Genomic DNA, 12,553 nt, shown 5'->3' on the forward strand with positions numbered 1-12,553 from the left:
CATCTTCGTCATGCAGCTTTTGTAATATAGTGATCGCCACGCCATTGTTATCATGCACTTGTCCCCATGCCCTTGTCATGCAATCGTCGTCACCGCATCGTCGTCATACATTTGTCGTCATGCGTTGGTTGTCACACCGTTGTCGGGATGCCGTCGTGGTCGTTCTTTCGGCATCATGGTAACTTCGACATCCGACTCTTGGCATACCGTTGTTGTCATGCCGTCATCATCATACCGGCTTCGTCGATCCATCGAAGTCATTCCTTGTTCATCATTTTATCGTCACCATGCTGGCGTCATCCAATCGTGATTATGCCGCCATTGTCATGCCATTGTCGTCACTGCGTCATCGTTGCACAGGTGCTATCATGCATCAGCTGCCATACAGCTATCGTCATGCCGTCCTGGTCGTGCAATCATCGCCATTCCTGCTTCTACATCCCGTTGTCATCATACCGTCCTCGCTATGCCATCGTCGCCATACAGTTGTCGTCATCACGTTGTCTCATTTACGACCGTTAGAATTTAAAAATCTACATCTTGATGTCGTCAAGCAGTTGTCGTTACACGGATTTGTCTTTCCATCAATATCATTCCTCCTTCGTCTTTCCATCGTCATTGCGTCAGCATCGTACAATGTTCGCGATGATGCATGCTGATGGCCGGCCTTGGCAAGCGAATGCCATAGCAAAGTGGAAGGATATCTGAAGATGTGGCATGTAACCGAATCAACGAAAGTCTCAGAATTACTGCTACACGTGGTAAATAGACATGACTTCTGGAATATGGTCTTTCGCTGCATTGCTCGATTGCTATGCGCATTACCGTCGACAGTCATAGGGAGATCGAGTTCTGAAGTATATTATTCAGACAACCTTGTTTGAATCAGGGTGTTGAACCTAACCGAAACCCGAACCGAAAACCGTACCCGAGCCGCTATTCTGGGCGGAACTGAGCCCGAAACGAACCCGATATTTTTAGAACGTCCCTGACGCCGAACCGAACCTGAACCGAAAAAAAAAATCAGAACGGTTACCGGTTCGGCACGAAGCGGTTCAAGAATGTGAGACAACGGGTGCTCAATAATTTGTACGATTGCTCGAATAACTACTTGTGCAATCGGCTAACCCTACTAGCCGACTGTAATGACTTATGATTTTGATTGTGCGTGAGAATGGGGATAGACGGCGGGCATGTGATGGTAAGTATACGGCCACCTCGGCATAGACACTTGCACTTCTGATTGAGTCACAAAAGTTCGGTTCTACGGCCAAAAAGTTGTTTCAGGGACTTCACGAAATAAACGTTTCTGGCGACACTCCTCATTCGGCCGTTAGGTCAACTTGCTCCTAAAACTGCATGAACTAGATAAACACGGAGAGCGGAGAAGATGATGTCTTCGAGCAGGGATATGAACGAGTTCCATTGAATGAATATTGTAACAAAAAACGCTGTGGTGGAAAATTAAATGCCGCGACCTCCGCAGTGAGTGGTAGTCGCGGCTGTACACGGCACGCGAAATCTGTTCTTGTAAAGTGCCATGGTTCAACGCACGTTTGGTGCTTAGGCAAGCAAAGTACAGCGCTGTTCGAGTTACACAAGCGGGGACAATGGCCGTGTTTCTGAATTGCGTCGCCCTTAGACAAGGCAGGAAAAATCAAATCGATGTATGGTTCAGTACAAAACGCCCTTGTTTATCATTCAACAGCATCAATTGATTGCAAAGGGATCTTTGCAGTACGTGCCACCTGGGATCGCTCTGCCACCGCTATCATGTCGGCACTGATGCCAGGCCAACTAAGCAAGCCGCACTACTGTAAACTTGTATTTAATTTCCCCCTTTGACCTCTGCAGTATATATGTTTGTTTTTCGTATGCTTTACCACAAAGCCACACACGGAGGGTTCCTGCCAAGGAGAGCGGAGCGAGCCGGTGCACTGCGCGGGGGGGAGGTGAGCCAGGTAGATAGCGGCCTCAAACCATTAAGCAATGACACGTTATTTTATTTAGTGTGCTAACAACACGTTGATTTATTGAAGAGTATTTATTGTAAGTAATGTACAAGTCCATGTTCATGACTGGGCGGAGCATACTCAGAGCGGGTCCAGGTGGCACGTACTTTAAAGATCGCCTCCGTTGCGAATTGCCCGGCTGCCATTGCAATAAATGAGGCTGAAAAATGTCTCAGTGAAAGTAATCTTTGTCATCGCCAGCTCTTGCTTTCAATCGCCACGTTATGAACCATTACCATAAAGTTTTGCTAATATTTTCTGATGCCTGTCACTGAAATGAGCAAAAAAATTCACCAAAATTCTCGCTGTATATGTGAAGTGGATTTTAAGATAGTAGTTGTTATGAAACACTCTAATATAAGCTAACGCGAAGTAAATCATTTACTTAGAGGTGTCAGGTTGGTCTACTTTCCGTGCAGCTGAAGGAAAACAGTGAATTTACCAGCAGGGTATAGCGGGTTTCAGCTTTATTAATATATTTACTATAGGGTTGGCGAGTATTCGAAGTTTCGAAGACGAATAGTTGATGTGTAATATTCCTTTCGTATTCGAAAACGAACTATTGGGGATTTGTAAACATTAAAACTAACCAAATGTTTCGCAACAATCAACTGTTAAAATCACGTTACTTTTCTCTTTCTAATCAACAAAGTATCGTAAATTATAATTATGAGAAGTAAAACAGGGACAAGGTTTTTGACGAAATGCAGAAACAAGATCGGTAATGCAAGCTTTGTTTTCGGTTTTGCGGTGGAAGAGTGGCGTTGGTTAACACTCTTTGGGTTAGATCTTGTACGCATGCATAAACACACAATACTACACGGACGTGAAAACTGCTCATCGCCGTGGCACAATTGGTAGTGCAACGCACGCGTAATGCGGAGGTTGTGGATTCGGCTCTCACCGTCGGCAAGTTGTTTTTTCCCCATGGCCTCTTAGCTTCTCATTTTTACCTGTTTACAAAACCAGGCCTTCGGTTCCCCTTCTTTTCGTCTAATACATGACAACCCGCTATTTTTGCTTCCGGCCTGCTAATTAATCTTTCTTGCAGTGTAGTCCTGTAGCCATTTGTTTTACTCTATAACCAGTGATGATTTCCTTGTAACAGACTCGTTATTGTGTCTAGGGCAACCGAATGCCTCATTAGCTTTTTATTTTCCTTTTCCATAGCTTCTTTTTTTAAAGAAGTTTATTTACCACGTGAGTACACTGATGTATACAAAGCGGTGGGGATGGCAGGATAACAGCTGCATGACGGCAGCTTGACTAGTCCCACCTCCCCGTGAACAGCCAGCAACATGGCAAGATATTCGTGGTACATACTTGTGGCAAGGTTAATATATATATTCACAGACATGTATGTATATATATATGTATATATATATATATATATATATATATATATATATATATATATGCATGCATACATACATACATACATACATACATACATACATACATACATACATACATACATACATACATACATACATACATACATACATACATATACACATCCACATATGCAAGTAAACCAGAAATGACAACTTTGAAATGGCAAAGAAATGCTTTTGAGGCGTCAAAACAGCAAGTTAACATTCACAGAAATTTTGCAGTAATGTGTTCTTGGATATATGACGTATGTTTACATCAGTTAGGCTGTATTTGTGAAGTGTTGAGGGAAGACAGTAGGAGAGTGCTTGAAGGCCATAGTTAGTCCGAAGGCGCGGGACTTTCCAGTGTTCAGTGTATCGATTTAGGCGAAAAGAAGAATTCCGCTGCAAGTTCGGGATGTTTATATTATGATTAGTACCCTTAATCATGTCACGTTTAAAAGTACACATAAGTTGATACTCGTACAGGCGGTCTACTCGTAAAATTTTAAACTTCCGGAATATATCACGCGTATGTGCTTTGTAAGGCAAGTCTGAAATAGCACGTAAGGCATTCTTTTGAAGTGAAACTAAATTACCTGATGATTTCTTAGTACTATTTCACCAGACGAGGTTACAATAGCGCAGGTGAGAAGCAAATAGTGCGTTATAAACCATAGGTTTCTGTGGTATTGGTAGTAGCCTCTATCATCCAAATTGCTTTAACATGCCTAACGCTTTACTAAGTATTATTTCCTAAGTAATCGGTGTGGTGGTCCCATAGCATCAATTCATGAAAGATAACACCCAAAATTTTTGCTGTAGCGGAAAGTTCTATTTTTGTGTCATTGAGTGTGAGGCACTGGGTGAGATCACAATGCGTGGACTTCGCTCTAAAGAGGACCGCTTTTGTCTTGGAGCAGTTTAACTGGAGAGAATTTTTTACAGACCAATATTGCGATATTTCTAAAACAACTATTTACTTTCGTTTTTGGAAAGTTCGTCATACAGCAGCCTGTCGTTTTTGGAAAGCTTGTTTGCCACCAGACTCTGAAGATGTCAAGCGGGTATTCGTGCAGTTTTTTTCATGACGGTTGTAGTGATCTTCTGTTTCAAGTGCTCCTAATTGTCCGTGATAGTTGACTGTCCTTTCAGTACAAGCGTGTTCCTAATGACATCGAAATAAATATTCCTGCTGTAAATATATGCGTCTGCGTTTGTCTTTTCGATATTCGATAGTTACTATTCGTATTCCATTCTTATTCCAAAAAGTCGATATTCGATCGCCTACCTCTAATATTTACACAACGGATTATGGTAGCTTTAGTTTTTCATTACGTTCAGATTGGAAGGTTTCAAATACAGCACAATCCAAAAGAACGCAACCAACGTAGTTTTCCTACCATGAAATGCACTCAGGCTAGATATTGCCCCTAAACTTACTGTGCTTCTCGAGGTTCGTAGTAGAATAACTGTTGATTATGCGGAACGCGCTTGGCTGCATGTTTCTAACACGGCGATGGCAATTACCCGAGCATTGTACAAGTACCACATTTTCGCCCTTGATGTACCTGAAAGCCGCCGTGAAGCACTGATTGGTCCGAAAGCCGTGAGAAACAGGACCGATTTATGCAGTCGCGCCTCAACGAGCTCAGCCTTTCTTATATTTACGCATTTCTCGTGCAGTCATTGTCTTATTCACCTGCTCTGTTCTAAATATGAACACAAAATGTATTCCACTTACTTTTGGTAAATGAGCTCTCTGACACGCTTGCGCACGTCTACCATCGAACACATTTAGGGACACCGCCGAACCCGCAGCGTTCAAACGCATTCAAATAGGTTTAGTAAATAATAAACTTCTATTTTGCGAACACAATGTGAAGGCTATGATAGCCACTGTGTTCTGAAGCACAATCACAATGTGAACGTTACAAACGTGAAGGCAACCGTTGGTTCATCATGGTCACGCAGCCTATGCGTCTTACAGCAAGTTTGGCCACATGCATGCAGATTTTGAACATTCAACTGCGGTCCAGAAGGCCATCTTTTTAGCAACTTTCCTAATTTTAGAGTCGTTAAAATACGACTGATCCAGCGGGCACGTGGAGTGCCGCGAGTCAATGGGGCACTGAACTAAGGGCTCCACTCTACGAGGAAGTCTCCCCACCTCATCAGGAATAAATGTTTTCTCTCTCTCTCTCTCTCTTTCTCTTACTCTCGCCAATTGTTCATTCAAATCACTAAAAAAGTCGCTGATTTCTAAATTGAACACTTTCCCGTAAACAGACAAAAAAGTCGATTAATCTAGCAAAAAAATCGCTAGAATGGCAACACTGATTAAATACCGGCAAATTATAAGAAACTAATCTGAATTAGTGTTCTCAAAGATGGTGTAGGTTAGACGGCCCCAACAAACACGGTCTGGTGCAGGAGATGGTAGATTAAACTTGTTTGAACCATACAGCAACAGGTTTCTCAGCAATGCAGGCTTGCGAGGCACGTCCTGCAGGCGTCTGGCACGGCAAAGTGCGGTAATCCTTGGCGGAAGCTTTAGCTCAGACCCAACTCCGATGCGGCCTATTCAGATAGATGTAAAACGCAAACACGCTTTTGTGACATAACCCCTGGACCGATTTCAATGAAATTTGCTGTATATGAGAGAGAATGTGAAATCATAATCACTGTGGGAAGCGGAAGTTCGATTTAGGGCCTGAATTTTATGAAAAGAATTTTCGAAAATTCGAAAGTTTAAATAAATTGCCGCAAGAATTTTAGAAATTAAAAGTTCTGCATCAAAAACAGATATCGTGGTTCTGTAAACGGCATCCATTAGATCATTCAAAGTGCATAAAGTCGATATGTCAATTTATATCTTACGTGAATTTGTTACGTTGTGTACACGGGTTCTGCAAAAGCTGTATTAACACATTACTGAATTTTTTACATTCATGTGCGACATATCAGTTTTGTCCCCTTTAGATGTGCTATCACATGCAATTCACAGAATTGTGATATCATTTTTGTTTGTTGAGTTAAAGAGTCGTAAACTTGATAGTTTCGTTTTCTGAAAATTTTTGATTTTTGCTAATTTCTAATAAAAAATTAACGATCTAAATCGAAAATTCGAAACGAAAAGTGACCATATTTCAAGTTTTTGTTTTAAATTCAACAAACCGCGTCAAATTTGGTGCAGTGGTTGCCGAGAAAAACGAATTCTCCTTTTACATGTATTTAGATAGGAGCACCGGAGCTGAGTGCGGCCGGTCGAGCGTCGTCTGCTACAGCACCTTATGGCGACGCCCCAAACAGAATCTTAGCTGCCCAAGCACGGGATACAAAATAAAGAAACCGTACCTATATGGGCAGAATTCTGAGAGAATACTTGGCACAACTGTTGTTTTGTTGGATTTGACAGTGTGGAGCCAACAATGCCCGTTTTCACAAGTGTGTCTGTGTCGAGTGGGCGCATGCCTCCCCCCCCCGCACCAGTAGATACGCCTATGACAAGCTTCATGTCACGCACGCACACGCAAATCTGAACATACATCTTACTCGATGACCTCGAGCACTCGCTGTCACAAGCCTGGCGTGATGAACAGCGCGGGCAGCGAGAAGAGAACGACGCTTCGTACTGCCTCTAATTTCACCGCGAGAACACCTTCCACGCCCAAATAAATGAAAGCAGTCTTGAAAGTACTGGGAACCTCAATTGTACTATTGAGGTTCCTAGAATGACGAACCAAGTAGCCCGAATCAACGCTTATATCAAGTATAGAAAGACTACTGCAGACGTGTAAATGTGTGGAAATTTACCAGCTGGAACTGAGTAGAACCTGTGTGCTATATACATACGGGTGTTGAGTGCGCTGAAAAACTAATGTGGCCGTGTCTCCGCGTGCAGATGCTGGAGAGGCCAGACCCCATTTTTAGGGCTTCAGCGGCTTTCTGTAGACTCGAACGATTTTAGTCGGGACTCCAGGCACCGTACTCCCGGCTTTCAAAAGTGTGGGTCAGCGGGGGAGGGCAAATGCAAATGGTCTACTTTGCTCCCCCCCTCCCCCGTTTTTTGAGAGTGCCGACCTCGATACACCAATGGCTGAACCGGAACGAAATTGCAGCGTGTTGATCCTGAACAGGTATTCACTTTTCTGTTCGACAGCCTAGTTTCAATATGTATTCCCACAGGCTCTATGCGGGGACTTCGGCGCGGCGGGGGTAGTTGGCTCAGCGTGTCCGCTGGGGGCGCGAGAAGGCAGACGGGGCATACACGCTTCACACATGGGCGCTATAACGTCAAACTATTCCAAAGTTTTCTATTCCAATTCTGCTATCAGCCCTCCGCGATTGGCCAAAAATTTTTTGTTTCACCCCAACTTCACCTGTCTGTCACGCGAGGTCACGACAACCGCGATACCTCCCCATCTGGTATGATGTGTGCACACTGATTATGCATGATTTGACCGAAAAAAGAAAAACAGTTATTTTTGAGTCGACGCCTTTTCGCCCTTAGTCCCCGGCTATTGGTCAAAAGTTTTCGGGCTGCACCCACTTCACCTGCCTGACACGCGACGTCACAAAACCGCGAAAGCTCACCGCGTCAAAGTCACGTGTACGCATTAAAGATGCATTAATATGCCGAAGAAAAGTGAATTTTCTTCTGACTAGACGTAGGCTGCCCCGTTCCGAAAGGAATAAAAGATGGCTGCCGACGATCACTCAGGCGCCGGCTACTCGCACCTGCCGGAGAGCATGGGTTTATTTGCGTATAATAAAGCTTCTTGCGTGGCCGTGTAACGTTTTCGAGAACTTTCGGCACGTTTACGACCTCATTCTGCCAACTCCTCTTTGCTGAGGATCCATTTTAGCGTCATTCTTAAGCTTCCGTTACATGCCGCCGCGATTTTCGACCAGCCATCTCAAGCTAAGTAAGGGAAAGCGGACCAATTGCAGACGTCGGCACCAACCTCTTCATCCGGGTATCGATTTTCAGGGCACTGGCTCTGCCCCATCGAATCCCTCTCCACTTGAGCGTTCTCCTCGCTTCTTGTCAGCCAATTAGATACGACAAGCCGCTCAGTGCAGGCAATGTTATTCGTTCTTCAAGCAAACAAAAGTGACCTCCTATGAACGAGGAGAGCGTTTGTTTGGTCTGTTCAGACAACCCTGCGGGTGACCGCCCGGTGCTTGCGTCGGTGGTTACGCAAATTTGACGTCAGGAGATTGGAATAAAAACATATTGGAATAGTTTTACGTTACAGGGCCCCATGACGCGTATCGGCGGTTGCAATACTGTCTGTTGATGCATTGCTTCAATGCTTGTCGCACTAACATCGACATCCATAGCGATATGCGTTCTGCTGATTTCTTTTTTTTATTTTGGTTACGCTTGAATATGTTGAGTAATCCTCTGTAATGAATCGAGAAGCTTTGTCACTTGTCCTTTAATTCTAGTTCATTATCGAGGTATCTCTTTTGAGGATTCCAGATTAGCGATACATATTAAAGTTTAGATATTGCGATGCACTTATATGCAGAAATGGTCTCTAAGAGTGTAGCTGAAAGCGACGGACAGAAGTGAAAGTTTCCACGTGTTACTCGAAAGGCTGTCAATATGAATGTTCCACGAAAAATTAGTGGTCAGATGGGCCCCTGAGTATTTAGGCGATCGCACAGGTTTGACAGGCTCATATTTAACTTTGTAGGCACAACATACAATTTAACTACGCGAATAGCATTAACTTAGTCTTTCCAGCATAATTGGTCGTCTGCCAGTACCATGTGAAATTTTGTAAATGTTTTTTTTATTTAAGTGCAATAAATCATTTCAGCTACTCGACGATATATACAAAGTAGCCGTCTGCAAATGGTCTAAATCACCCACGGTGGCGGCTTAGGGGCTATTTCGTTATTCTGCTGAGCGCGAGGTGGTGGGACCAAATCCCGCTTGCGCCTGCCATATTTCGATGCGGGCAAAATGCAAAAAACGCCCGTGCACTGTGGTCAAATGTATTCCGGAGTCCTCATATTCATATCGTCGCTTTGCCACCTAAAATCCCAGGCCTTCCCGACATGTGTCATCCATATCCTTCTTAAATTTTGACCAATCAACTGTACGTGAGACAGTAGAGGAGCGTTGCTCAACTCCTCTAGTCTTTATGTATGTTGGAATATGATCGCTTCCATGTGTTTCCATGTCTCTAAACCATTGGACGCTCGAGGCAAAGCGCCGTGGCACCAAAGCTAAGTCCAAGCAGCTACTATAGGTGGTGCCTCGCAAAAACGTAGGGCTGCCGTCATTCACACAGCACACATCATGGTCGGCAGTAAAGGAGGCAAGGCTCCTGCCTTTGGAGTCAATTTTAGTGCTTCCCCATAGCTGGTGATGCGCGTTGAAGTCACCTGTGATAACCCAAGGGCCATTGTTCATTAGTAATATTTTATTAAGTCGTTCGCCGTCAAAGTGACCCGCTGGGGATATGTAGGCTCCAATTAGTGTAAATGACACATTCTTCTTTTGGACATTTAGACAGACATATTGGTTGTCGTCATGAGGCTCTATCACGTTAGCGACATATGTTAAGTCCGTGCGGATGTAGATGATCACTTTCGTGCTCGCACCGCATGTGGACGAGACGAAAGCTTCATAACCGGACAGTCTGAGTGGAGTTGATGTATTTGGTTCGCAAATGACCAGTATGGGGAAGCGATTTGTGAAAATGAATTGGCGAAAGTCTGATATACGGGTCCTTAGACCCCTGGCATTCCATTGAAAGATCGACGCACCCAGAATTTTTTTAGCGTCTAGGGTGTCAGCCTATAGCAAAATGAATGCTATATTTATACATACGGGTATTAGAAACCAAGTTGGTTGTAAGAAAGTCCTGCGGGACTCCAGACTCGACATGGTGAGACTGAGCCAGGGAAATATTTAATACAAGAGCTTGTCATCTGTCCCCTAAGTACTTCTGAAACCAGTTAATAACCTGTATTTATTTTTTTATTATTTTCATTTTATACGACGTACATCAGGCGCCTAGGAGCCACGCGGTTAACGGCTTTTGCAAAGTCAATAAATATAGCACCTGTTTGTACAAGGGTATGGAAGTTACTACGAATACCGAAAGTAAGTTAAAAAAGTTGCAATCCTGAAGGTCTCTGAAATTCATGTTGATCTGAAAATAAATTGTTTTTGTTATGTAGTGCATGGTTTCAGAGGATAATACATGTTAGAACAACTTGCATAAAATTAATGTTAATGACTTTGTCTATGTAGTTTGTCACGTTAGTTTTGGTTGTCCCCTTTTTAACACAGAAGCAGTTTTTGCCGAGATCACCCGCACACTTTTGTTGCACGGATGTGCCTGCTAAGGCCTGCCTGTTTCAGGCCGAACGGGTAACCATTTCTAATACACTTGCCCCGGAAGTTAATAGTTTTGTAGACCTTCACTGCGCTTCATCTCACCTCGGTAGCAAAGTTTTGGAGTTATCTCGGCAGTCTTTTTGAGTATGGTTCTCGATATCGAGAGAATTAAGGCATAGTCTGTGCTCACACGCAGGAAGCTCGCAATGTCGCAGCAACCAAACGTTGGTGCCATCATTTAACACTGCGGGAAAACACGGCAAAACACGCTGCGCGGTGACAGACGGCACTGCCTGTGGGTTGTAGAAAAATCGGCCTTTTTTGAGCCGTGTACACACTTACCACTGCCTTCGATTAGCGCTGCTTCAGAAATCATAAGCTGGCAGGTATGCTCCCCTCGGTCGTTCATCAACACTTGGACTTGTCAGGTCGGTTTTATAAACATTTCAGGACTCCTTAACGCAGCTACATGAGTAAATGTCTCACGGATAAACTTCACTTTATGGTTCAGTGGCGTGCGTGACAAGCATGCGTGCCTCTCTCACGAGCGATGGTTTCATCAACGATTGAAATTCAACCGAGCTCGCAGCTTCTGCAGCAAACAACTCTGGTGCTATTTTTTAATAGGTATTAATATTTAAATACATTTATTTAAATATATTTCAAATTTATTTTAATATTTAAATAGGAATGCGCGACATTCCTATGCCATCTGGTCCTGGACGGAAAACGTTCGCAGGGGTTTGGTGGCCTTCGCTGCACCATCCGAAGTTACGGTCACAGTAGGCATAGACGCGAAATTTACGGGCATACAACATCAGGACGTGTTACCATAAACAGTGATTTTTCTTCTTCAAACAAACTTCAGCAAGAAGGATTGGACAGATCGGCAACGTGGGCAGCATGAAAAACAGAATCACTATCTGAAGGAAAACCAGGCAGTTTTTTTTCAAGGTGCAGGGTAAATTGCTTGCGGAAACTTTTTTTTGGCTCGTTCCTCACTAACTTCGGCATGCCTAGGCTAAAAAACATACCTTTTATTCTAGCTTGCATTTCTTTGCGAATTCTACCCGCTCATTTGAATATTCTAGCGTTTCACTGCGATTAGCCTTTGCGTATAGCTGTATTCTCTTTATAAAGGTGTAGCTTGATATTCCGTGTGAACCACTGTTCTTCCTCAGTTTCAGTTATCCTTGTTTCTGTAAAATAACACTTAAACTCACATCACTAGATTATTGTTAGTCAAACGAGTTTAGTAGAAGTCAACCCCATGGTCCTATAAAACAGGAAATTTAGTTTTTACTGTTTCGCCACGCAGGTGTCCTAAAGGCATACATTGCTGCATACTAAGTGACAACAATGAAAAGGGCCTAAATAATTATGACGTGTGGTTACCGGTAATGCCTGTTGGCTCCGTAATGCCAATGATTCCACGAGCCGCTGAAACTAACAGAGAATCTATAACATTTGCATCAACTCGCCCATGTACTCACCTGTTGAGTCTAAAAACAGCACCAGCAAAACCACGCAAGCCGCCCGCATCGCGCTGTGGCCGCAATCGCTTGCACGTCTGTCCGCGGAGAAAGTGTACAAAAACTGCCGCGGCTCGGTGATTGCGCCAGCTCTGATATACGGCTAATCCGAAACTAAGAGTAAGTCGAGGCTGAGGAAAAACAAACACAATAATTTAAAAAGAATTGCTATATCACGAACCGCATCACTGACCCAAGCGCAAAGTACCACGCGAGAAAGAACAGCTCCGTGATGCTGGCTACCATCTCGAGGAAGCCGCTGTTTCGGAAGCA

At 43.7% G+C, this 12,553-nt stretch overlaps 1 protein-coding gene across 2 annotated transcripts in view; it reads right to left on the reverse strand.

Moving 5' to 3' along the window:
• Positions 1–12,331, reverse strand: part of LOC142566576 (uncharacterized) — a 221,112-nt gene extending 208,781 nt beyond the window's left edge. For both annotated transcript variants that reach the window (XM_075677415.1, XM_075677413.1), the window contains exon 1: positions 12,242–12,331. In XM_075677415.1, the coding sequence (XP_075533530.1) occupies positions 12,242–12,290 (49 nt within the window). In that variant the 5' untranslated portion in view covers positions 12,291–12,331. The remainder of the gene's footprint in view (positions 1–12,241) is intronic.
• Positions 12,332–12,553: the final 222 nt, after the last annotated feature.

This window comes from Dermacentor variabilis, unplaced genomic scaffold, assembly GCF_050947875.1.
Source record: "Dermacentor variabilis isolate Ectoservices unplaced genomic scaffold, ASM5094787v1 scaffold_13, whole genome shotgun sequence".
In the NCBI taxonomy this organism is placed as follows: domain Eukaryota; kingdom Metazoa; phylum Arthropoda; class Arachnida; order Ixodida; family Ixodidae; genus Dermacentor; species Dermacentor variabilis.